The sequence below is a fragment of the Euleptes europaea genome, chromosome 21 (assembly GCF_029931775.1).
Source record: "Euleptes europaea isolate rEulEur1 chromosome 21, rEulEur1.hap1, whole genome shotgun sequence".
NCBI lineage: Eukaryota > Metazoa > Chordata > Lepidosauria > Squamata > Sphaerodactylidae > Euleptes > Euleptes europaea.
The window spans coordinates 15,095,521-15,117,629 of NC_079332.1; the positions used below are offsets into that span (position 1 = coordinate 15,095,521).

Consider the following 22,109-nt stretch of genomic DNA (forward strand, 5'->3'; position numbering starts at 1 on the left):
GCAACATGAGAAGGCGGTCTTTGCCTCATCCCCCTCCTTAATCTGAACCCGGTAGTAAGTTTCCGCCAGGTCAAGTTTAGAAAACACCCTGCCCTCCTGGAGTTGACTGAGGAGATCGGCGATGAGGGGAATAGGGTAAGCATTAGTCTCGGTAATAGCATATTAGTCTACACACAATCTGAGATCCGAGGTCCCCTTCTTCTTCACAAAGAAGCAGGGCAACGAAAATGCAGCTTTGGATGACCGTATGAATCCCCGGGCCAAGTTCTTGTCGAGGAACTCCCGCAGGACACCCTTCTCCTGGGGTCTCATGGGATAGACCTGGGCTTTGGACGGCTTAATGTCCTTAGTCAGGTCGATAGCACAGTCCGTTGTGCGGTGAGGGGGCAGCAAATTGCAGTCCTTCCCCTTGAATACCTCCGCAAAGTCTCTATACTCGGGGGGCAACGTTGTTGCCTCAACCGTCGCGGCGTCCCCCCTTCCCTTCCGGGCAAACTCTCCCTGCAGTGTCTTTCGCATTGGGGAGCTCCAAACACCACCCGTCTCAATTCCCAGTCGATGCTAGGGTTGTGTCCCGCCAACCAATTACTACCCAGAACTACTGGGTAAGAAACCTTAGCTACCACCGTAAAGTGGATCTGTTCCCAGTGGTCTCCCACCCCCAACAACACCATGCGGGAGCACAAATGGACGGGACCCCCCTGCAGTTCACTCCCATCCATTTGGTGGGAATGTAAAGTTTGTTCCAGTTCTCTAGTCTCGACCTTCAGGCGGTCTATTACCTACTGAGCTATCAAAGTCCGGGAGCAAACAGAGTTCAGGATTGCGACAACAGCAACCGGCTCCCCTCCGGTAGCCTTCCATGCCGGTACTTTCACAGAAGGCTCTCCCCGTTTTTTTGCTGGTGACGAGTCCCTGGACAAACAGCGCTGGTCGTGGTCGCACGAAGTAGGCGCCGGGTCTGTGTGTAGGGTGGATGCCCCGCGTCGGCAGGTCGTCCCCTCCGTATTCCTCTGCTACATCCAATAGGATTGATTAGTTTCAGGACATAATACAAAAGGGCCGAGTTGAGGCAGAGTTGTCTTGATGGCTTAGGTATAAGGAAACAATACAGAAGGTAACAGCCGGTAACTACTCACTGACAAAACCATACATGAAACTAATGCGTGAAATAGCTAGGTGATTGCCAGGGCTCCCAGGCATTGTTCCGCGGGGCCCGGTAACACACTAATGATTAGCCGGGCAGGGCTCCATTGAGGTGTAGATGCTGGGGGGGGGATGGGCAGAGGCAGAAAGCCAGGAAGCCTTAGCTGACAGGCAGAAACCTCTTTGCTGTTGGGTTCTTTTTAATGAAAGAGCATTTGCTCTGTTTGGGGCAAATGCCCTCTGTGCATGCTCAGAAGCACTGAGTGGGACAATGGGAGCCCCTCTGAGCCTTGAGGGCTGGATCCTCACCCCACCTCCAGTGTCCCATCATCTGCCTCCAACATTAGGCCTAGACTCAGCCAAGACACAAGGGCGATACAATAAAATTACTGCAGAAGAACAAAAATGCCCGTTTTGTCCGGATCAAATAGACTCCCACATTGCTTTAGCATGTCCGCAAAATAATATTGCACGAAATAAATATATCGCTCCATGGATAAAGCAGCCCAAGATGTTTTCTGAGAAGCGGATACTGCATTGTCTGCTATCAAATAGATCGGTCAATTGAGTGAGAGATGTGGCAACTTTTCTCTTTATAGCGTCAAGGAAAAATTTAATTTCCCCTTTTTAAAGCATGAAGTGGTTAAAAAAATAGCCAGTGGCTGTTAAATCTAGGGAAAGGAATTGTGCCGGGGGGTGGGGGGGCTCCAGTTAGGATTGCCAGCTCCTGGTTGGGAAATTCCTGGAGATTTGGGGGTAGAACCTGGGGAAGGGAGGGTTTGGGGAGGAACCTCAGGCAGGGTAGAATCCCATAGAGTCCAACCTCCAAAGCATCCATTTTGTTTAGGGGAACCGATCTCTGTGGTCCTGAGATCAGTTGGGAGATCTCCAGACCCCACCTTGGCAACATTGGTTGTGTGGGTCCAGGTGTCCTCCTGGAAGTAAAACCTATCTCCAGACCGCAAAGATCAGTTCTCCTGGAGAAAATGGCAGCTTCAGACTACATCGCAATACGTCTCTGCCGAGCTCCCGGCTCTCCCCACATTCTGCCTTTCTCAGGCTGTGCTCCCAAATCTCCAGGAATTTCACAACCCAGAGTTGGCAAACCTAGGTCCAGGCGAGCTCCTCACTTCTGTGCATGGCTGCGCGAAACATTTTGGTTTTCCTGGCGTGCATTACTATTCCCTCCTCCTCTGGGGTTGCGCTGTTGCTTATGGGGGGGGCTCCCGCATGACACCGTCTCTTCCTCAGTCGGGGGGTGTCTCTTGACTCTTGGTTGCCCCAGGAATAGACTTGTCAACCTCCAAGTAGGGCCTGTGTGAGAGAGCCAGTGTGGTGTAGTGGTTAAGAGCAGCGGACTCTAATCTGGAGAACCGGGTTCGATTCCCCGCGCCTCCACATGAGCGGCGGACTCTAATCTGGAGAGCCGGGTTCGATTCCCCACTCCTCCACATGACATCTGCTGGGTGGCCTTGGGCTAGTCACAGTTCTCTCTGAACTTTCTCAGCCCTATCTACCGATTGGGAAGCCGATTGTGAGCCAGTTTGAGACTCCTTAAAGGTAGAGAAAAGTGGGGCTTCAAAACCAACTCTTCTTCTTCTGGAGTTATCCTGGAGTCACCATTGGTCTACACAGGCGACAGAGTTCATTTCCCCTGGAGCGAACGGCAGGTTCCGAGGGCAAACGGGTCGATTCTAGGCAGAATCCTTCCCCCAAATTCTCCCCGGCACTGCTCCCAAATCTCCAGGGGATTCCAAGGCTGGAGTTGGCAACCCTACGGACAAATGGTTGTGTCTGAAGGAAGGATTTCAGCGGTGGAAGGCTGCTTCTACCCAGCTGCTATAATATCGCTGCCACGTCGGCCTCCCTCCAAGGAAACAAGAGACAGGCTAGAGACCAAAGGCCTTTGTCTTGCCTTGGTAACCGCTGACCGGGCGGCCATATAATTCAATCACCACCGCCAGCGCTTCCTGCCTCCCCCCCCTTCCCACCGCCAGGCCAACCGTGGCACCTGGTTATGGGCAATTTGAAACAGACTCGGGGAGGCGGAGGGCTCCAGATGGCGTTCGAGGAGCAGATTGATAGGCATTCCTCAGTGACGGGGAGAAATAACCCCATCAGGAGGCCAGGTTGCGGAGCCTGGCCCAGGAAGCCTTTCTCCCCCCCCTCCTCCCAAACTGCCCACCTCCCTCACTGTCGTGCACTCTTTCGCACACATGCCCCCCAGTACAAACGTCGAGCACAAAAACACGGATTGGCCCCGAAAGGCATGATGAAACCCTTCCCTTTTGTTCCCCGAAAAGCATTTAAAAGGAATGCACTTGTTTCGAAAAGACAAGTCGCTTACAACAAAACCTGAGCGGTCCTTAAAAAAAAGAGAGAGAGAGAAATATTGAGCCCGCTCGTCGCCTTGTTTTCTAAACTGGCGGCCACACCTCGAAAAGGATTGTGCAGAGCTCGAGAAGGTGCAGAAAAGAGCAACCAAAATGATCAGGGGACTTGAGCAACTGCCCCATGTAAAAGGTAAAGGTCCCCTGTGCAAGCACCGGGTCATTCCTGACCCATGGGGTGACGTCACAGCCTGACATTTCCAAGGCAGACTTTGTTTGTGGCGTGGTTTGAAAGGTGCCTTCACCAGTCATCTTCCCTTTACCCCCAGCGAGCTGGGTACTCATTTTACCGACCTCGGAAGGATGGAAAACCCCAGTCCTGATCTGGGCTGGCAAGGCATGGCCTGGCCCGACGAAGTGACATTTATGTAATATCTGGCCCTCGTAACAAAATGAGTTCGACACCCCTGCCCCATGAGGAGAGGTTAAAACGTTTAGAGCTGTTTAGCTTGGAAAGAAGGCGGTTAAGGGGAGATATGATATAGGTCTATAAAATTATGCATGGTATGGAGAGAGTGGACCGGGAGAAGCTTTCTCCCTGTCTCATAATACCAGAACGCGGGGGTCATCTGCTGAAGCTGGAGGGCGAGAGATTCAACACAGACACATGGAGGTATTTCTTCACCCAATGCATCATTAAATTGTGGAACTCCCTGCCCCAGGATGTGGTGATGGCTTCCAACTTGAAGAGGAGACATATTCATGGAGGAGAGGGCTATCCATGGCTACTTGTCAAAATGGATACTAGTCATGATGCATACTTTTTTTTCCCCGTATCAGAGGAGCTTGCCCATTATATCAGGTGTACCGGAACACAGGCAGGATAAATGCTGCTGCAGTCGTCTTGTTTGGGGGCTTCCTTGAGGCACCTGGTTGGCCACTGGATGAACAGACTGCTGGACTTGATGGACCTTGGTCTGCTCCAGCAGGGCCTTCCTTATGTTCTTATTAAAAAGGCCCAGGCTCTTCCTCACTGGAAAAAGGCTTTAAGCCCTGAACTGTCTCACTTGCCCTCTTCCGTGCTTTTCGGCACAGCTCGGTTGGGATTTGGAGTTGGCATTTCTTTGGCCTTTCTTAAGCCTGAGACACCCGTATGAATAATAGTCATGTTTAGGGTGTTATATAGCGCTGTTCGCAGAACTACATGTGCGTGATTTTAGGGGGCTTACAACAACCCTGTGCAGTAGGCTGCAATCGTTACTCCTATATTACAGATCAGGGCGTTGGCTGAGGATGAGAGGGATATTAGTTTGGCTACGTCTGCCCATCTTACTCAAGACTGAGATGAGGTTGAGACCAGGGGAAGGGGGTGAGGTTCACATTTGATGTGGTCCAATCTTGCAGAATCGGTTTTCCTAGGGGCCAAACACCCCTATGGTTATCAAGTACATTTTTATCCCCCCCTCTCTCCAAGGGTGGTTGGTGTACATGACCCACCCACCCCCATTTTATCCCCCCTACAACCCGCTGATGTCAAACAGACAGGTCGCCCTAAGGTCAGCCAGCAGATTTCACAGCCCAATGGGGATTTGAACCCAGGTCTCCCAGCTCTTAGTCAAATTTCCTGGTCACCACACCACATCAGATAAAAGATAAGTCTTTTGTTACCCCCTGGGCTGAAAACAGCTGAGAAGAGAGGTATTTGTAATCAAGGAGCAAAGGAGCCTATGTTAAACACCCCCAACACTGTGGCCCGGTCCGTTAGCATCCCCCTTGCACATAAGTTGTTTTCTGCAACTAATTTACACACCCACTTAGGACTCCTTTGCATCACCTGGTATTTGACCCCCCCCCCCGAGTTAACACCCGAGCCGTTTGAAACATGCTCTTTAAAACATGGGTGTCAAACATAAGGCCTGCGGGCCGGATCTGGTCCTTTGAGTGCTCTTATCCGGCCCGCGAGCAAACCAGAGCAGCCAACCCCCCCCAACCCCAGTCCTGATCTGGGCTGGCAAGGCATGGCCTGGCCCAACGAAGTGACGTTTATGTCATATCTGGCCCTCGTAACAAAATGGGTTCGACACCCCTGCTTTAAAAGGTAACACGTGGGAACAAAGAGGGGAAACCATCTTGTGTTTACAAACAAGCACATTTCCCATGTATGCTCCACGAGGGAATATATTCTGATTCACCACCACACGGTGTGCACGAAGGCCTACAGGGCTCTCAGCCGCTCTGCTCGGGTGGATTCCCCGCTTACGCCGCGCCTCCTAGTTCAAAAATGGCCCTTCCTCACTTCCGCGGCTGCAGCCTTGTTCCTAGCTGGCGCATTAGGCAGCTTTTATGCGCCAGGCTGGAAAGCGCTGGCAGTGTCAGGGGTTGAAAGGCGTGGGTGTCTGGTAGGCCCGGGAGGCCTCGCAGTACCAATTAACGGAGGCCGAACGGAAGGAGGCGAGGGTAAGGAGATACCCAGGGGGAGCTGGCAGCCCGGTTCCTATTGTGAAGGCAAGAAGCGGGGGAGGTTTGCTGCCCCCTTGCGGTGCATAAACCTCCAGCCTACATTCCTTTCTCGACCAAAAAAAAAAAAAAGGAAAGGAAGAGCTATAAATGCATCTCTACAGCCTGCCAGGTGCATGCTTTTTATTTTTTATCTGGGACCAGTGTAGGCACACAGCGGGCGTTAGCAACATGAATTATTCCCGATGAATGGACCGAGGGAGTCCTCTAACTGTCAGCCACCCGCCTAGGCACTCCAGCAGTGGCTGGTCATTTGCAAATCCAGGACTGGGATTCTGGGGTGGGTGATATCGTGGGGGGAGGGGAGGGGATCGGCCGCTTTCCTATCGACGAGCTGGTATTGTGTTTGCTGGCACGGCAACCCTTTCAGCTCTTGATATTTTCCCCTCCCTTTTCTTTTTGTCTCAGAAGCAGCCATTGTAATCGAAGGGACACTTCACACACACACCCCGAGTCAAGTCCTGGAATAGCAGGGGACAGCTTGGCATTTCGGCCTGTCCCCCAGGCGGTGGCCGCAACCAAGGCCCACTCCAGACCGGAGAGACAACGAGAATGTAACCCCCCCATCGTCTTTGCAATACTCCTTCGGCCAAATACGAATGGACCCGGACGCAGGAGGGAGTCCCTTCTTCCAGCCTCTGCTCTCTTTTGCGTCGGTCGCCGCAAGCTGATTCCAAAGGGCATCGAACTCCGGCTCCAGCCCTCCTCTTCCTCACCAGCTCCCGGGAACCCTGTTTAATCTCATGGCAGGCCAGCACGGAACCCGGAACCCCGTTTCCACCTGCTCCTTCCATTCCGGTCGGCGGCGTGAGGCCGCAGAACGCTTCCCGGTCGGCCTCCTCCCGCCCTTCCCGGAAACGCTCCCCCAAAGCCAGTTTTAAGAGAGAAAAGGAAATCCACTTTCAGGATTTTATGCCTGCCCCACCCCCACACACACCCTGCCCTTAGGAGCTGTAACCAATACTGATAATCTAACATCTTTCACCTGGGACCCAGCAACGGACAAAACCTGGCCTGGAGCTTTGTTTTGATTTTTTTCCCGCCTGTGCGCCTTCTCGCAGCGAATCTTGAAGGACTGCCCCCCTTCTGTTGGAATTTACCCCGCGCGAGCAGATTTTATCGGAAGGCCGGTGGCTGACGTCCTCTGACCCAGTGCGGACAGCACCGGGCACGGTAGCGTTTTGGAACTTCCTCCAGCTGCACAGGAGACGGGAGGGTGATGAAGGCCGACGTCGTGCCGGACTCCGAGCGCTCTCTGAGCCCTTCGTATCTTTTTTTCCCCGATCTGATCTATTTTTGCCTTCAGCGAACCTCATGGTGTATGCGTGTGTGTCTGTATATATATATATGTGATCAGCGTGTAAACAAAAAAAGAAAAGCGCCCATGCCGTTTTTGAAACAATGCCGCGGTGCTTTGGTTCGTTTGCTCGTTTGCTTTCGCCCCCTTTCCTCCATTTGCCGACTTCTCCCCTCCCCCCATTCCCTGGTTCTCACCTAGTCCTTTTGCCCGAGCAGGAAAAGGGTTGGCGACCCCCGCAAGGAGAAATGTGGCCGAAAAGGCTTGGGAACCCCACGGGCAGCGGTGGTTTGAGTTCTTCCAAATATTCGTTCAGGCTGAGTATTTAAGGCAAATCTGGGAGAGTTTGAGCATGAAGCATTTCAGGGAAAAGAAGGAGGAGCTGCTGTTAATAGCATTTGGGAGGAGCAGTTTCACACCCCTTCTAGGTCAAGCCCCTCTCTGTACCTGCCCCATAGTTAGTCGCACAAGGGCGGTCTAGGCAGTACTTAACAATCTGTGAATTAATCCATGCCACTTTTTGAAACATCTCCAGCTGGGTTTGATGCGCTGTGACCAGGCAAACCTCTCCTCCGGGGTTGGCACCTCAATTTCACCCCCACTCCATGGCCTCAAGGAAGAAGCCCACTTGTGTTGGCTCCTGGTGTGTGGTATGTTGGCCTGACTGAGCACCTCCCCACCCGTGGCAACATCAGCTTTTGGCATGCCGCCCCAAGGGGTAATCCCCAAACATGAATTACTAGTGGTTGCCGCTGGAACAGAACTTCACGTGTAGTAGCAAATATTGAAGAATGGCATGGTGGGTGTGTTAGGGGTCAATAAAGGTAAGGACCTGCATTCTGTTCAGAGAAATGATACTCGGTGAGACAAATAGACCAGGTCATCAGCTACTCTACATAAGACCATAAGTAGAGTCCCACTGGATCAGACCCCTGTCCCATCGAACCCATCATCCTGTTTCACACAGTGGTCAACCAGTTGCCCCGGTAGGCCAACAAACAGATCAACCTTCTCCTGAGGCTGCCTCCCAGAATGGTGACTCAGAGGTTTGCTGCTTGAGTATATGGAGGTTCCCTTTTCTCTATATGGCTAGCAGCCATCAGGGGCCCTCCACGAATCTTCTGAACACCTTTTAAACCCAGCCGTCCCTGTGGCTTTCAGTACATCCACTGGCAACAAATCCGCAGTTTAATGACTCATTGAGTAAAGAAGTGGGGTTTTTTGGTCTACCCTGGACTTACTGCCCCATGATCATTGAGCACCCCCGAGTTGTAGTATTACGGGACAGGGAGAAACATCTCCACTAGCTCCACCCCACATGTCTGTCATGTTCCCCCCTTGTGTGTGTGTAAAGTGCCATCAAGTAACAGCTGACTTATGGCAACTCAGTAGAGTTTTCATGGCAAGAGAGGAATAGAGGTGGTTTGCCATTGCCTGCCTCTGCATAGGAACCCTGGACTTCCTCGGTGGTCCCCCATCCAGGGCTGACTCTGCTTCCGAGATCTTGACGAGGTCAGGATAGCCCAGGCCATCTTCTCTTAGCTGTCATTTTCCCGGACTTAGAACACCCAGACTTCCCTACTAGGAAAGATGCTCCAACCCCATAACCATCTTGGTTGCTCTCCAGCTGTACTTTTTCCAGCTTTGCAATATCCTTTTTGAGCTGTGACGACCGGCACTAATCTGATATCACCAGCCACCAGCTCCAGAAAGATTCCTCCAACAAATGTTGGGTGGATGAGAGTGAGAGGGTGAGAAAGAGCCTGGCAGTTTAGGATCTTCCCAGGAGATTTTGGTCCCTAATAGCGTGTGAATTCTTCAGGGGTTGTTCCTTTTGGTGGGCCTTTCTCTCTCCCCCCTTCCCCCAGCCTCATTTGCTCCATTCCACTGAACCATGTACCACTGTCGTTGGGTCTCTGTGTGTATTTTCCCCTCTCTCCCCATGAAACTTCTAGCTCGTAATGTCACAATTGGGGCCACCACCGCAGCCAATCACTCGTTGAGGGACTCCCAGCTCCAGTAGGGTGAGGATAACTGGGGAAAGCAGAACCGTGAGTTCTGAGGCCTGGTTGGCATCGTGGTGCATAATCGCTGGGTACATAGGTTCACAGAGCGAGTGAGATGATGGGGGAGTACTCCTATGGGTTGGCCAGAGGAAGGGTCCAGTAAGAATTTAGCGTGGAGAGAATTGGGAGTGGTATTGGAGAGTCAATTGCTCTACCCTTCCACCCACAACACACTCCAGTACCACCACCACTCTTCCACCGGGGTGACTCTGAAATGACCCGCACCCTTAGCAAATTGTCGTTCACCTCCCTAAGCAATTTGATCGTGCGATACTGTCTCAGGTGACGTGCATAACGGCAATTCCCCATGGCCCCTTAGTTCAGTACTGTGATGAAGATCCAGAATTCAAAACAAAGAGCTGGGTGTGTGTGTATGTCATTTTAATACTGGACACCCTTTCCATTCACGATTAGGCCAACCGTAGGATTATCCTAGTCCGCTGTAGGCCGTGAGGGAGGAACGGGGTTCCATAAGGATGGAGAATGGTTTCCACACGCACAAACACACTGCCGCAGTGCACCAGAGCCCAGCAAAAACTCCCACAAGGACTTAATGCGCTTAAAACTCTGAAGAATCACTTATCCCGAAGGGACCTTAAGATAGGATTTATGCTGCTTAGCTTTTAAGTCAACACCTACCCTACAGCATCAAGGACCTGATGGTGGGTTACAGCAGAGGTGGCCAAGTTGGGTCAGTACATATTTTTTCCTTTACCCAGTGGCCTGGGGAACAGACTGGAATAATACAGCTATGGCAATTCCCCCTCCCCTTGTACTAGTAAGACCTCGAAACGAACGGCTGTAGAATATGTTTAGGAACCCGAGTTGTACAGAATGTATATACGTTGCAAAAAATCCATTTCGGCATTGGAAAAATGTCACCTCCCCCCTGCCGCTTAACCAGTCGCAAATTTTTCACTTCTCCGGTTTGGTTTTCCGTCGCCTGCCCGTTACGAGCGACGGGTGCGCACCCCTCCCACCTGCGCTAGTGACCTGTCTCTGTTCATGGTATTCCGTGTGCTCCACTCACCCTCTTCACGCCGCCAACCATCCTGCCCTGCCCAGCTCGCCTTTCAAGGTTTGCCAGCAAAGAAACGCGAGTTTGTTTCAGAAGCACACCTTGGCCAGCAGCTCGGCGATCCCCGTGTCCGTGCCGTCGTGAAGCTGACCGACACTCCCAGCTGTCTCTTAAATGGCATCTTGTACATAATGACTGTAAAATGGCGAATCGTGTGTATTATATATTGCCTCATTCGATAGTGTATATATATGTATACATATACATATATATAATATATGAAAGACTGTAAATGTTAAAACTAGTGTTCTTATTTAGTATATTGCTTCACACTGAAGACTGTGTGTAACGAGCTGTTTCTAAAAGAAGTTTATTTTCCTTAAGAGTTAAAAAAAAGAAAGAAAGAAAAAAAATCAGGTCATTGCATTCAAAACATCAATAAAGATTCAACAATTGTTTTGGACATTTGCGGAGTCCACTAGTACCCTATTTTTCTGGCCTCCCGTCCACTGCAAGCATAAGGGCAGGGCAAGATTACAAAATTAATTAAAGACACTACAGAACAGGCACCCCGTGGTGCTTTGGCCCTCTTCAATAATGTTTGGGGAAGGGGAGGCCCGATACCGGACTTCATTAACACCCCCCTCCCTTGGTTGCAACCATGGCGGAGATCCATTGAGCAAAAGAAAGAGGGTAACCATTACCGTGTTTTTCAGAGGTGGGAAGATTTGAGGCAGGGACAAAACGAGCCCGTACCAGAATTCCCTCTGCATTGCAGACGATTTTCAAGGTCAGGCTAGACGTGAGGTGTTCTGTGATGGTAGAGGTGAGTTCGGCGAGAGAAAGAGCAGCACCCAGGGCAGAAATACCCCTTCCCCCATGTGATCCTTGCTGGTATCTGGAGAGGAGATCCCCCTGGGAATGTTGCACGCAGCTCCCAGCCAGGAAAAAAAAAGAGCTGGTGTAAACATGGGCCGTTTCCCATCTCCTTTTTAAGCACGCAAAAGAGAGTTTCGCACGTTTGTCCATCGCTCGAGAACCACAAGGGCAAGTGTTTATTTTTATCCAGCCGTGTCCGATGTGGCTGCTCCGTATAAAACCATGCCACAAGTCGGTTATGATCTATAGCAGGCTGGTACGTTTTTGTGGCTATTATTAAGAACAAAAGCAACCGGCGGATCAAACAAATCAGCAACCATATTGCTTTATGATACATACTCCTTCTGGAATAGACCTTCTTGGATAGACTGGACCGGGGGCAATACAAAACAGAGCTTTGTCACACTGGGAGGGAAGAAGAAGAGTCATTTTTTATATGCTGACTTTCTCTACCACTTAAGGAAGAATCAAACCGGCTTACAATCACCTTCCCTCCCCCTCCCCATCACAGACACCTGCTGAGGTAGTGGGGCTGAGAGACAGTGACTAGCCCAAGGTCATCCAGCTGGCTTCATGTATAGGAGTGAGGAAACAAATCCAGTTCACTAGATTAGCCTCCACCACTCGTGGAGGAGCGGGGAATCAAACCCGGTTCTCCAGATCAGAGTCCACCACTCCAGACCACCACTCTTAACCACACACTACTCTGGCATTGTTCTGAGCGGATACCGGTTTAGCTTCAGATAATGTAGGTCCTGAGAGCCAAGCCAGCAACAAATTCTGGGCAGGATAACATAGATGGAAGTGTTTTTTGTTTTGTTTTTAGTTACTTTGGTCCTGAGCTCTTTAAGGTGAACGCCGCCTTTCTTGTCCCATGCCTGGAAACAAATTGGAAGCCAGCGACAGTGGAAGAACATGGGAGTGTAAGGGTCCCACCACTGGGGGGTACCAGTCGACCCCTCCGAATGCTGTGTTTAGCCTCAACTGGTATTTCCATTCTTCCAAAGGTGACTTAGCTGTAACAAGGGGCCACTGTATATCGGACAGCGACAGCAGGAAATGCCATATCGTGTCGCTGTGTCGTGTAACAGAGCCCGTTCCCAATAGCAGCTGTCGGCCGGCCGAAGAGAAATCAAGTCATATGGGAAGGGCTGTGGCTCAGTGGCAGAGCCTCTGCTCGGCACACAGAAGGTCCCAGGTTCAGTCCACGGCATCTCAAGGTAAAAGGACCAGGTAGTAGGTGATGTGACAGACTTCTGCCTGAGACCCTGGAGAGCAGCTGCCAGTCTGAGCAGGCAATACTGGCTGTGATGAACCTAAGCAGCTTCATTGGTCCAACTGACCTTGAGTGTCTTTCTACCAAAAAAGGTGAGTTGTGTGTTGAGAAACAACACACGCACATGCTAAGGGAGAGAACGGTTCTCTTTCAAGCGCAGACTATTCCCCGCTCACCCCCCCCCTTCACCAAAGGATCACAAACCAGGAAGATATAAATAAGTAGGTTTTTATTTTATCAACTGTACAAAAAACTCACACTATGAAAATAACTTTTAAAAGGTATCGGTGGCTGAGTGGTGCAGGCTGGAGAAAGAATGGGGCAGGGAGCAATATATATGTTGTGTGCTCCTAAGAGAGAAGCCCTTCAGAGGGCACCATTCTCGTATTGTTCCCATGACTTAGCCGGAAACTTTCATCACTCCAGCCCTCATGGGATGGTTCCCACAGCACAGACAGTCTGAGGGTGCAGAACCTAGAGCCAGGCCAATGTCCAAATTTAAACTTACTATCCGCCATTTTCTTTCCAGGACATTCGTAGATCGAATCATCAAGTGTCTTTGGAGTGACGTTGCTTCACTTTGGCAGGGCAAGGGGAAAGTCACACACGCACCCATCATGATATTTCCACGGAAATAGAAAAAAACCCGTCCCCCAGCATCTCTAGGCAAAATATCAAGAAGCACGTGGAAATATCATGACAAGGGGGTGTACTTTTCCCGTTGACTCATCTATCCTACTGAAGAAAACTGTAGCCCCTGGAAGCTTATGCCGGAATACACATTTGTTAGCCTTTAAAGGTGTCACCAGACTCTTGTCTATTTCCGCTGCAAGGGTCTAACACGGTTAACCCCCCTCCCCCTGGAATTCTACTTGGGGACTGCGCAGCCTCGAGGAGGCTCGGCACCTCAACATTCACATGGTCAGCTTTGAGGGGGACCACCCAGCGTGAGAAAACCACAAGTCGTCCCATCTGGTAAACCCCCCCCGGTAAAAGACCGGTAAAAGCCCCCGTGTCCTCCCCTTCTCAGAACAGAGTGCGTTTTAACACAAAAACGCAGAGAATCTCGCCCTCCTTAAACACCGCTGAGCGAAACCAGCTTTGCCACCCAGTGAGGGAGAGTGGGTCCATGCCCTTGCGCCGGGGTGGAGGAGGAAGCGCAACAGCTGTTCGACAACTTCCTGGTCTGGGACGCAGACCAGAGTCCACCCTGGATGGTATAATGTTCACACACACCGTCCCAATGAGGCGAGTGAGTATCCTGCAATATTGGGGAGCTGCCCCTCGGGGTCCCCACCGCCTTACTGAAGACAGAGGGCTGCAAGGAAATGGAAAATGGGGGGGTGATGAACTCCCGTGGGACAGCCGAAGCAGCCACCGTGGGCAGATGAAAAGCAAGTCTATTGCAAAAAGCCATCGGGTCTGAGATGCTGCCAAGGGTCAAAACCAAGCATGCACGGGTGAGCATGTGTTGGAAGAAAGAGGGCACATTTCAGGGCACAGACCATCCTCGAGGGGGGTGGGGGAAAGGGACACCTCCACTTTCTCAATAGGCCTCACACAATATAAGGACCCCCCCAATGCACTGATTTTGATACGATTCTGCCTCCGCCCCCAGCAAACACCACAGCTCTCTGGCGCCTCCATCTGCTTGGACCAAAGCAGCAATTGGGGGCGAGGGGGGCATGTGCCGTGGAAACTAGCTAGGCAAAGTCTTAACTGCACAGAGAACTGACTACCTAGAGAAAAAGCTCAGAATCTGCAGGTCCAGGTCTTTAGAAGCCTCGGTCTCCCCCACCAACGATCCTCAATAAACAGACGCGAGACCCGTGGGGATCACGCCCAGCAGCGCCCCGCAGGGTTGCCCCTCGCTCCATCCTCTGCACGGCCTCTTTAGCTGGAGGTGACAGTGGAGCCGCTGCCAAGCTTCATGATCATCTGTTGGCACTCGTGGAGTGTCCGTTTGTCACCCAGCTTCTCCAGCGAACGAGCAGCTTCGGCCAACATGCCCATCCGCTGACCTGGCCCCAAGAGGAATGCGGGCGGCAGGTAAGAGCAGGCCAGCAGAAGGGCCTCGGCTTGCTCCCGCGCCGTCGGGTGGTTCTCTTGTTCGCTGGCTGGAAGGGTAAACAGGATAATAATAACAGTTATTTGTACTCCACCCTCCTGAGCGAACTGGGCTCAAGGTGGCTAACAAGAAGAAGAAGAGTTGGTTTTTATATGCCGACTTCTTCTACCACCTAAGGAAGAATCAAACTGACTTACATCACCTTCCCTTCCCCTCCTCACAACAGACACCCTGAGAGAGCTCTAAGAGCTGTGACTAGCCCAAGGTCACCCAGCTGGCTCCATGTGGAGGATTGGGGAAACCAACCCGGTTCACCAGATTAGCGTCCGCCGCTCAAGTGGAGGAGTGGGGGATCAAACCCGGTTCTCCAGATTAGAGTCCACTGCGCCAAACCACCGCGCTTAACCACTACACCATGATGGCTTTAGATGTATACCGTTGCTGCCCTCAACCGTAAGCCTGGCAGAACATCTCTGTCTTACAGGCCCTGTGGAACTGGTCTAAATCCCGCAGGGCCCGGGTCTCATTAGAGAGGCCATTTATGCAGGGGTATTTAGCTCACGATCCCTGCTGGACTTGCTTCAAGGCTTCCTTTGCATTATTCATGATTTTACCATCCTTTAGAAGTCACTTCGCTCCCGCCTCGTTCTTTCCCAGCAGTTCTAGGACATGGTTTCATAACTAATTCTGCTTTGAGGCAAAAGCGAGGTAAATCCTCGCCATTTGCCTGCATAGTCCTAACTTCGGGTTTCTCTCCCCGTGCCCATTCTGGCTTCTCCCTCACACATGTCTATCCCTCTCATCCAACCCCTCCCTTCAAAGCGAAGCACAAACGAGGGAGTGAAACCTTCATGAAATGTGCAGGAAAACACCAACCAAAGAAACTGGAAGGCAGCTCCTGGCAGGGAGATGTTGAAGAAAGGAGGGGAGGAATACCCAGCTCTGCAAACACTCATGCACAGACTGGGAGCAATCCCTTTAAGAGCCTACCCGTCCCCTCCAAGTAAACTGCTACAAGGCCGCACTTTCAGGGGGAAGGACTCAGGACTGCTGTGATTCACTGGGGATGCATAATTAATCACAAGATACTTCTGGAGTTTCTTCGTGGGGGGGGAAGCCCTCATGAATATGATGTTTGAGAATTTGGATCAGAAAACTGCAGCAAACCAAACACAAACTTCCCCTGCATAAATGACCAGAGTTCCACCAGGATGGGGTGAGGGCCCCAAAAGCCCTGGCTCTGGTGGAGGACAGCTGGATAGTTTTAGGCCCAGGGATTACCAAAAGATTTGTCCTCGCTGAGCCGTAATGCTCTCTGAAGGGTATATTGGGAGAGGGGGTCCCACAGATACAACCGTCCCGGACCGTTTGGGGCTTTAAAGGTTAATACCAAAACGGTGAGCTTGAACGGTGAGACTCCACCTGGGGCCAATGCAGCTGATGGAGCAACAGCTGTATATGGGCTCTAAATGGGGTCTCTTGTAGGAGCCGGGCCACCACGTCCTGGAGCATGCTCTGATAAGATACGCCCGCAATGCTCAGCAGTGCCCGAGACTGGACCATTAGCCCCTACTCACGGATTAGCTCTGCCCCTCACTCTGTGTTCCCCCTTAGTTCCCTCACTCTTATGTTCCCATTACTTCCAGGCGCGACCCCTTTCGCCACAAAGCTGTACCCGCCACTCTACGCACCCCTCCTGAGAGTCGCTAAACAAACCTGTATCTTGCCAGCTCGTTTCTTAGCATCGGACACAATCCTAAACTCCTCTCTCCGTCCCATATATGGAACTGTTCCCGATAACTCCAAGCCAAACCACACTTGGTACAAAGCCCTGCAAGATGTCCCAATCTCTCACACCGCTATCCCGCCCTTCTTCCGTGCAGCATGGGGCAGTGGCATGCAACTCTCCTCTCCTCGCTTTTATCTTCTCAATGACCCTGCGAGGTAGATCAGGCCAACAGAGGAAGGGTCTGACACTCTTAACTACTGTCCCCACACTGGCTTTCGTGGCTGAGGTTCGAAACTGCAGGTTACATTTCCTTCCGCACTTAAGACTGCATTTGGAAAGAACAGTATGGCGAGGAGCCAAGAGACTTTTAAAACTCTTTCCCCCCTGCAGTTTTTCAACTGAAAAGTATTGTGCCCCCATCTCAAGCTCCTTTTATCCTGATGGGGAAAACGTATCTTCCCCCTCCAAAGGGGGTACAAGAAGCCCAATAGTGTTATTTTTTCCAGTGGGCAAGGGTAAAGAAAGACAGTTCAAATAGCCTCAACACCATCCTCTTCCATGAAAAGGCAGCTCCCGTAGCTGCATCTGGAAAAGGAAAACTAATGAAGACAGAGGAAAACTTCACATGTAGTTTGAATCTATGATGGTTATCAAATGGGAATTAAACCTCTATTTCACCACGGGTTTGTCACAAATGGGGTATAACCCCACAGACGCTGACAGGGCACAAGAAGGGGCGTGTCTGTTTCCCAAAAAAGTAACCACTGATACTCGAACTGGCTCACCTCCCTTGTTGCTGGAGGCCCCCCTCCGGCGCAAACTCCGGTCCAGCAGCTGGTGGGTCCGTGTGGGGCTGGCTCGGGCCATTAGCCGGGCCGTGGCTTCGTGCAGAAAAACCTGGGGGGGGGGGAGCCACTGAAGTTGACAACTCGCACAACATCCCCACCATGATCTTGTCATTCCTGAACCGCTATCCCTGCATCGCCCGCAGGACCTTGGACCCCACCAGAAGCGGGCTCCCAGGGCCCATGACCCCAAATGTCCAGCACCACCCCCTCTCCAGTCAGCCCACCCCCCACACTATTTCTCAGCTCCCTACCCTATTTGGAGTATAATCCCTAGAACAGAGTTAAAATTTCCAAATGTGTACCCATCGGCATGGGGATGTGCACATGTGCACGAGGGTCTATTTGAAAGAAAGTAGGGATGATCTGGACTAGACGCGCCCACCCTCTGACACAGCAGGGTCCTTCTTGGGTGCTCGCGCCTTCCCCAAATGTGCACGCTTCTGTTTCAGAGATTCAGCGCTTAGTCTCACCCACACGACCCTAACTCTCCAGCCTCAAAGTCTCACAAATTGTGAGAGCTGGCACAGGCAATTAGGAAGCCCAGAGGCCAGCCAGTCAGGGATCATACTGTGTTTACAGGAACTATTATGGTCAGTTTCTTGCACCTTATACGCCTGGTTCCAGTACATAATACGAAATATATAGGTATGTAAGGCTTACTCAAGGATGACTTAAACACATGCTCTTCCCCAGGGGGAGTAACTGGAGGATGGTAAAGGGGAGAACAAGGGGGCCAGTCCTCACCCTGTGCATAGCGGGTCGGTCAGCCTGGGCCAGGCGCCGGAGGCTACTGAGGTCCCCTTGGAAGCCCCGCAGTTCGAGGGCAGAAGCTTGGTAAGGGGTTCCGTGGGGCTGAGTCGCCTGCATCTGCTGCTGCCAGAGCCTCGTGCGGATAATGAGAAGGAGGTCGCACAGGAGAAACTGCATGGCCTGCGGGGAGAGAGATGGGCTGAGAAAAGAGCCGTGAACGGGAGGGAGGGGGCGCATGACGCAGAGACCCAGAAAGAAGCATGGGCCTTCTCCTGCAAGACTTCTCCCTCCCCTCCCCGTCCCATCCTGGAAAGCTCTGTCACCTTCCAGAAGGCCCCCTCGGTTGCCGTCGTGGCTGTCCGCTGCTGGGAGAGGGCTGCCTCGGGGCTGCATTGAAGGGGCATTGCACATCTCTGGCTGCACATGCAATGCAACTACAATGCACCCCCGCCACTGCCGCACGGGCCACGCCGCAAAGGACCGCAGGGCCTCCTGGTTCCTGCAAAAGTCCGTCGCTATTGGGAGGGTGATTGGCTGGCCTCGGGAGCAGCCACGCTGGAAAGGAAAGCCAACTCCTTTGCCGGCCCGCTTGCCAATCCCTCCCTCAGCTCCGCCCTGCCTTCAGCGTGCCATATTGGGCGCCACCCCATGTTCTAAGCTCCACCCCTTCAAGTATTCACACTGACCAAGGATACCCGGAGAGGGAAGGACCCTATATAGAATCATAGAGTTGGAAGGGGCCATAGAGGCCATTTAGTCCAACCCCCTGCTCAATTTTGGAGCAGCCTAGAGCATCCCTGACTAGTGTTTGTCCAGCCGCTGCTTGAAGACTACCAGTGAGGGGGAGCTCACCCCCTCCCTTACTTTACTTTTACTTGTATTAATGTTACAATCGTTGACCGGTAAAATGCATATTCGCATATATAAAACATTCAAGTGAAGAAGAAAACAATTTTCACCAGAAGACTAATTCATGATAATAGTAAGACCATTTTACCACTTGTATTGTTCCAATAACAATGGAGTCGATACATAAATCTATACAAGCTAAAATAAAAATAAAATACAGTAAAAATAGGTAGCTGATTCCACTGTCGAACAACTGTTATTGTAAAAAAAAATTTTTTTGTAATATACCTTTCCTCCCACAATTCAACCTCCTCTTCTCCAGACTAAACATTCCCAACTCCTTCAGCCTTCCCTTGTAGGGTTTGGTATATACCCCAAGTACAACCCCACATTTGTTCCTCCTTTTCACGCCACCCTGGAGTCCACCTTCCTCCTCCCATCCCCGGACTCAGCACCAGACGTCCCCCCGATTTGCAACTTACCCTGTCAATGGTGCTTGTGGCCGTGTTCCCCCCCAAGCTGTCCCGCAGGTAGTCGCTGGCTTTGTCACACTGGCCCAGGCTGCAGTCCAGTTTGCCCAGCAAGCCCCGCGCGGCCTTGAAAGTGTGGAGTGCAGCACGCGGAAGCGGGTTCCTGGAGGTGGAAAGGACTGGGGTGAATCTTCCACCGATATATGCACACGTCCGCTGCTTCGGGGGGAAAAACCCTGCCCGCCATTAGTGCTCAGCAAGTCACAGAATTGGGGGCCTGCAGCAAGGCCACCGGATCTCAGAATGTGGCTCTGGTCACAAAATTCATCTTCAAGTGTTAACTTTGAGTTGAAAAAGTCATGTTTCTAGACCTTACGTTATTGAAGGCTTACTTGAAAACGAGCGTGGGCAACGCCCAATGTAACAACCATTAAAAAGTCAAGTTTCTAGACCTTATGTTGTTAAAGGCTTGCTTGCGTCGTTCAAATACATAGGAAAGGTACACTCCTTCATGCATTGAATGAAGAGTGCACGGAAAGACTGAAGGCTTGAAAAAGTTTACACGGATCTTATACCGGATCTCCATTGTATTACGTCTTGTTTCCGTTGCCTACTGACGCACTTTTATGAATTCATTATTACGGACTGAATAAGGATTGAGCATTTGGGCTTATATTTTGTATTGTAAAGCCTTGTGCTAGGAGTTGGGGTCTCAGTTAGACCATTCCTGATATACATTTTCCTGCTCAAGTATTGTGATCATTATAATTGCTTCTAATATATGTCTTTAATAGCAAATGTTGCATTTGTTTGTTTTCCTAATTTTGGAAATAGTTGTCTTGTGCTATATTTTGAAATCCCAAAACAAGTGTGGGCAACACCCAATATAATGACCATTCCAAGGTCAAGGGGAAAGCTTCAGCGCCCCACATCACTCCCGGCATCACCCCAAGACTCACAAAAGCAGAACGAAAGGCAGCTGAAAAGAGACAGCACGTTTGCATAATTCTATACCAAACGGAGACAAAAAGCAGCAATCGGTGCAAGGGGAAAATATTTAATAATTAAATTGCCCCTAAGTGTTTCGCCTACGCTTCCTCGAGGGGGATCGTTCTTAACCCAAATGTCCCGAGCAAGCAATGAAACGATCATGAAGCCTGACTGGGGCCCCGGGGAAAGGGGGTGTCACGATTTCACGATTGCTAGATGGCACCAATTGCTGCTTTTTGTCTCCGTTTGGTTTGGCGCGGGCCTCTTTTCTTTCGTTTGATAATCTTATACCAGTTGCAGAGTCCACCTTTGTCTGGCGCAGAATTGTGACCGCGCGGAAGAGGACGCAACCGGCTCCCCTCCCGTCGCTGAATGAAACCATACCCTCTCGCACCTAAACGTCCATGGGAACGACTTTGGGTCTACCCCAAAGGGAGAACCGCGCACTTACTCGGACGCCTGCAGGACTTTGGGCATGGATTCCACGAGTGGGTACAGCCGCTCCACCGCTTCCTCGTCCCCCTGCAACCCATGGATCACCATGGTAACGACGGAGGACCACCAGTTAGCCACGGGGTCGGTGCCTAGAGGACGGAGGAGGAAACGGAGCATCAGGTACCAAAACGCACAGCCAACAGGGGGCATTTAGACAACTCCTCTCCCTCCGTCCACCCACCTTGAGCCCGTTTTTAGCTTCTAATCTTCGGGCGTTCCCCTTCAATTCCCCTGTCCGTTCGTCAGCTGAGGTTGTACACCCAACTCCCCTGGTCCCCGACCCCCTAACTCGCCGTTCCCACCGGCACTGCTCCTTACACTCCTTACACTCCTTACATTCCCACCGGCACTGCAAGACTTACCTGTGGTGGCATCCATATTGGTGCTGAGGGAGGGAGCCGGGCCAGGAACGGCGTCTGCACAGCTGTTGAGGAAGTTCAGGTACTCGAGGGCATCGGAAAATTCCCTGCAGCAAGATGGCAGAAACGGGGGGACATGATGCGGACTGAAGAAAAGGCAAGGACGTGCTCTGCTCTTAACTTGAACTTAGCTGGGGGAACAGACTGAAACAGCAAAGTTCTCCCAAACTCTGAGGGGACTGTCTAGCTAGTGGTCCTTCCTTTTTATAGATGCTTTACAGCTTGGTCAAAATTGTTATATTTTTATATTTTCTTTCCTTTGTTCCAGGCTCATCTGACCAAAGGTCTTGAGCACAACATACACAGGATAAAATAATCTTAGCATAATGGGATGTTAAAATATACAACAGCCAAAACTTTGAATTCTTAAAAATGCTCAAAACACTTTAAGGTTAAAATAAAATAACATTAACGGTGCATTCCTAAGGAGAGTTACTCCCATTGAAATGAGTCCAGTCTAAACCCATTGAAATGAGTGGGATTAGACCGGAGTAACTCTCCTAAGGAATGCACTGTAAATGTGGGGGGAGGGTGGTTGTAAATTTCCTGCATTGGGCAGGGGGTTGGACTAGATGACCCTGGTGGTCCCTTCCAACTCTATGATCTGTGTATTACTTTACAGGCATAACAATACCATCAATAAAATAATAATATCACTACTTGATGAATAATTTAGCTTTGTCGTGCCTTTAAGAAAACTGTTATTACCAGGTATTTCGCGACACATCTGGTTATTTCTGGGTCAGCATCAAACGGGACCACGCAAGAGCCAACAGGAGGAGGATATCTTAATAGAATGGGAGCAATCCAAATGGCCCTGGGTGCAGCCCAGACATCACAAAATAAGAGAAGGCGATCTATCGTCTCAATTGCTCCTGATGCACGAGCACAGAGCCTATCTGGAAATGGGATTTTGTCAAATCGACCGCTCGGTTCAGCTGTTGGCAGGACATTCAGTCTGG

General features: G+C 51.1%; 1 protein-coding gene across 1 annotated transcript in view; it reads right to left on the minus strand.

Moving 5' to 3' along the window:
- Window positions 1-14,389: 14,389 nt before the first annotated feature.
- SREBF1 (sterol regulatory element binding transcription factor 1) overlaps window positions 14,390-22,109 on the minus strand; it is a 38,291-nt gene continuing 30,571 nt past the window's right edge. Inside the window, exons 14-19 of the mRNA XM_056866477.1 lie at window positions 21,091-21,194; window positions 20,685-20,817; window positions 19,256-19,406; window positions 17,919-18,104; window positions 17,112-17,223; window positions 14,390-14,646 (exon numbers count right to left, since the gene is read on the minus strand). Of these exons, the coding sequence (XP_056722455.1) occupies window positions 14,423-14,646; window positions 17,112-17,223; window positions 17,919-18,104; window positions 19,256-19,406; window positions 20,685-20,817; window positions 21,091-21,194 (910 nt within the window). The 3' untranslated portion in view covers window positions 14,390-14,422. The remainder of the gene's footprint in view (window positions 14,647-17,111; window positions 17,224-17,918; window positions 18,105-19,255; window positions 19,407-20,684; window positions 20,818-21,090; window positions 21,195-22,109) is intronic.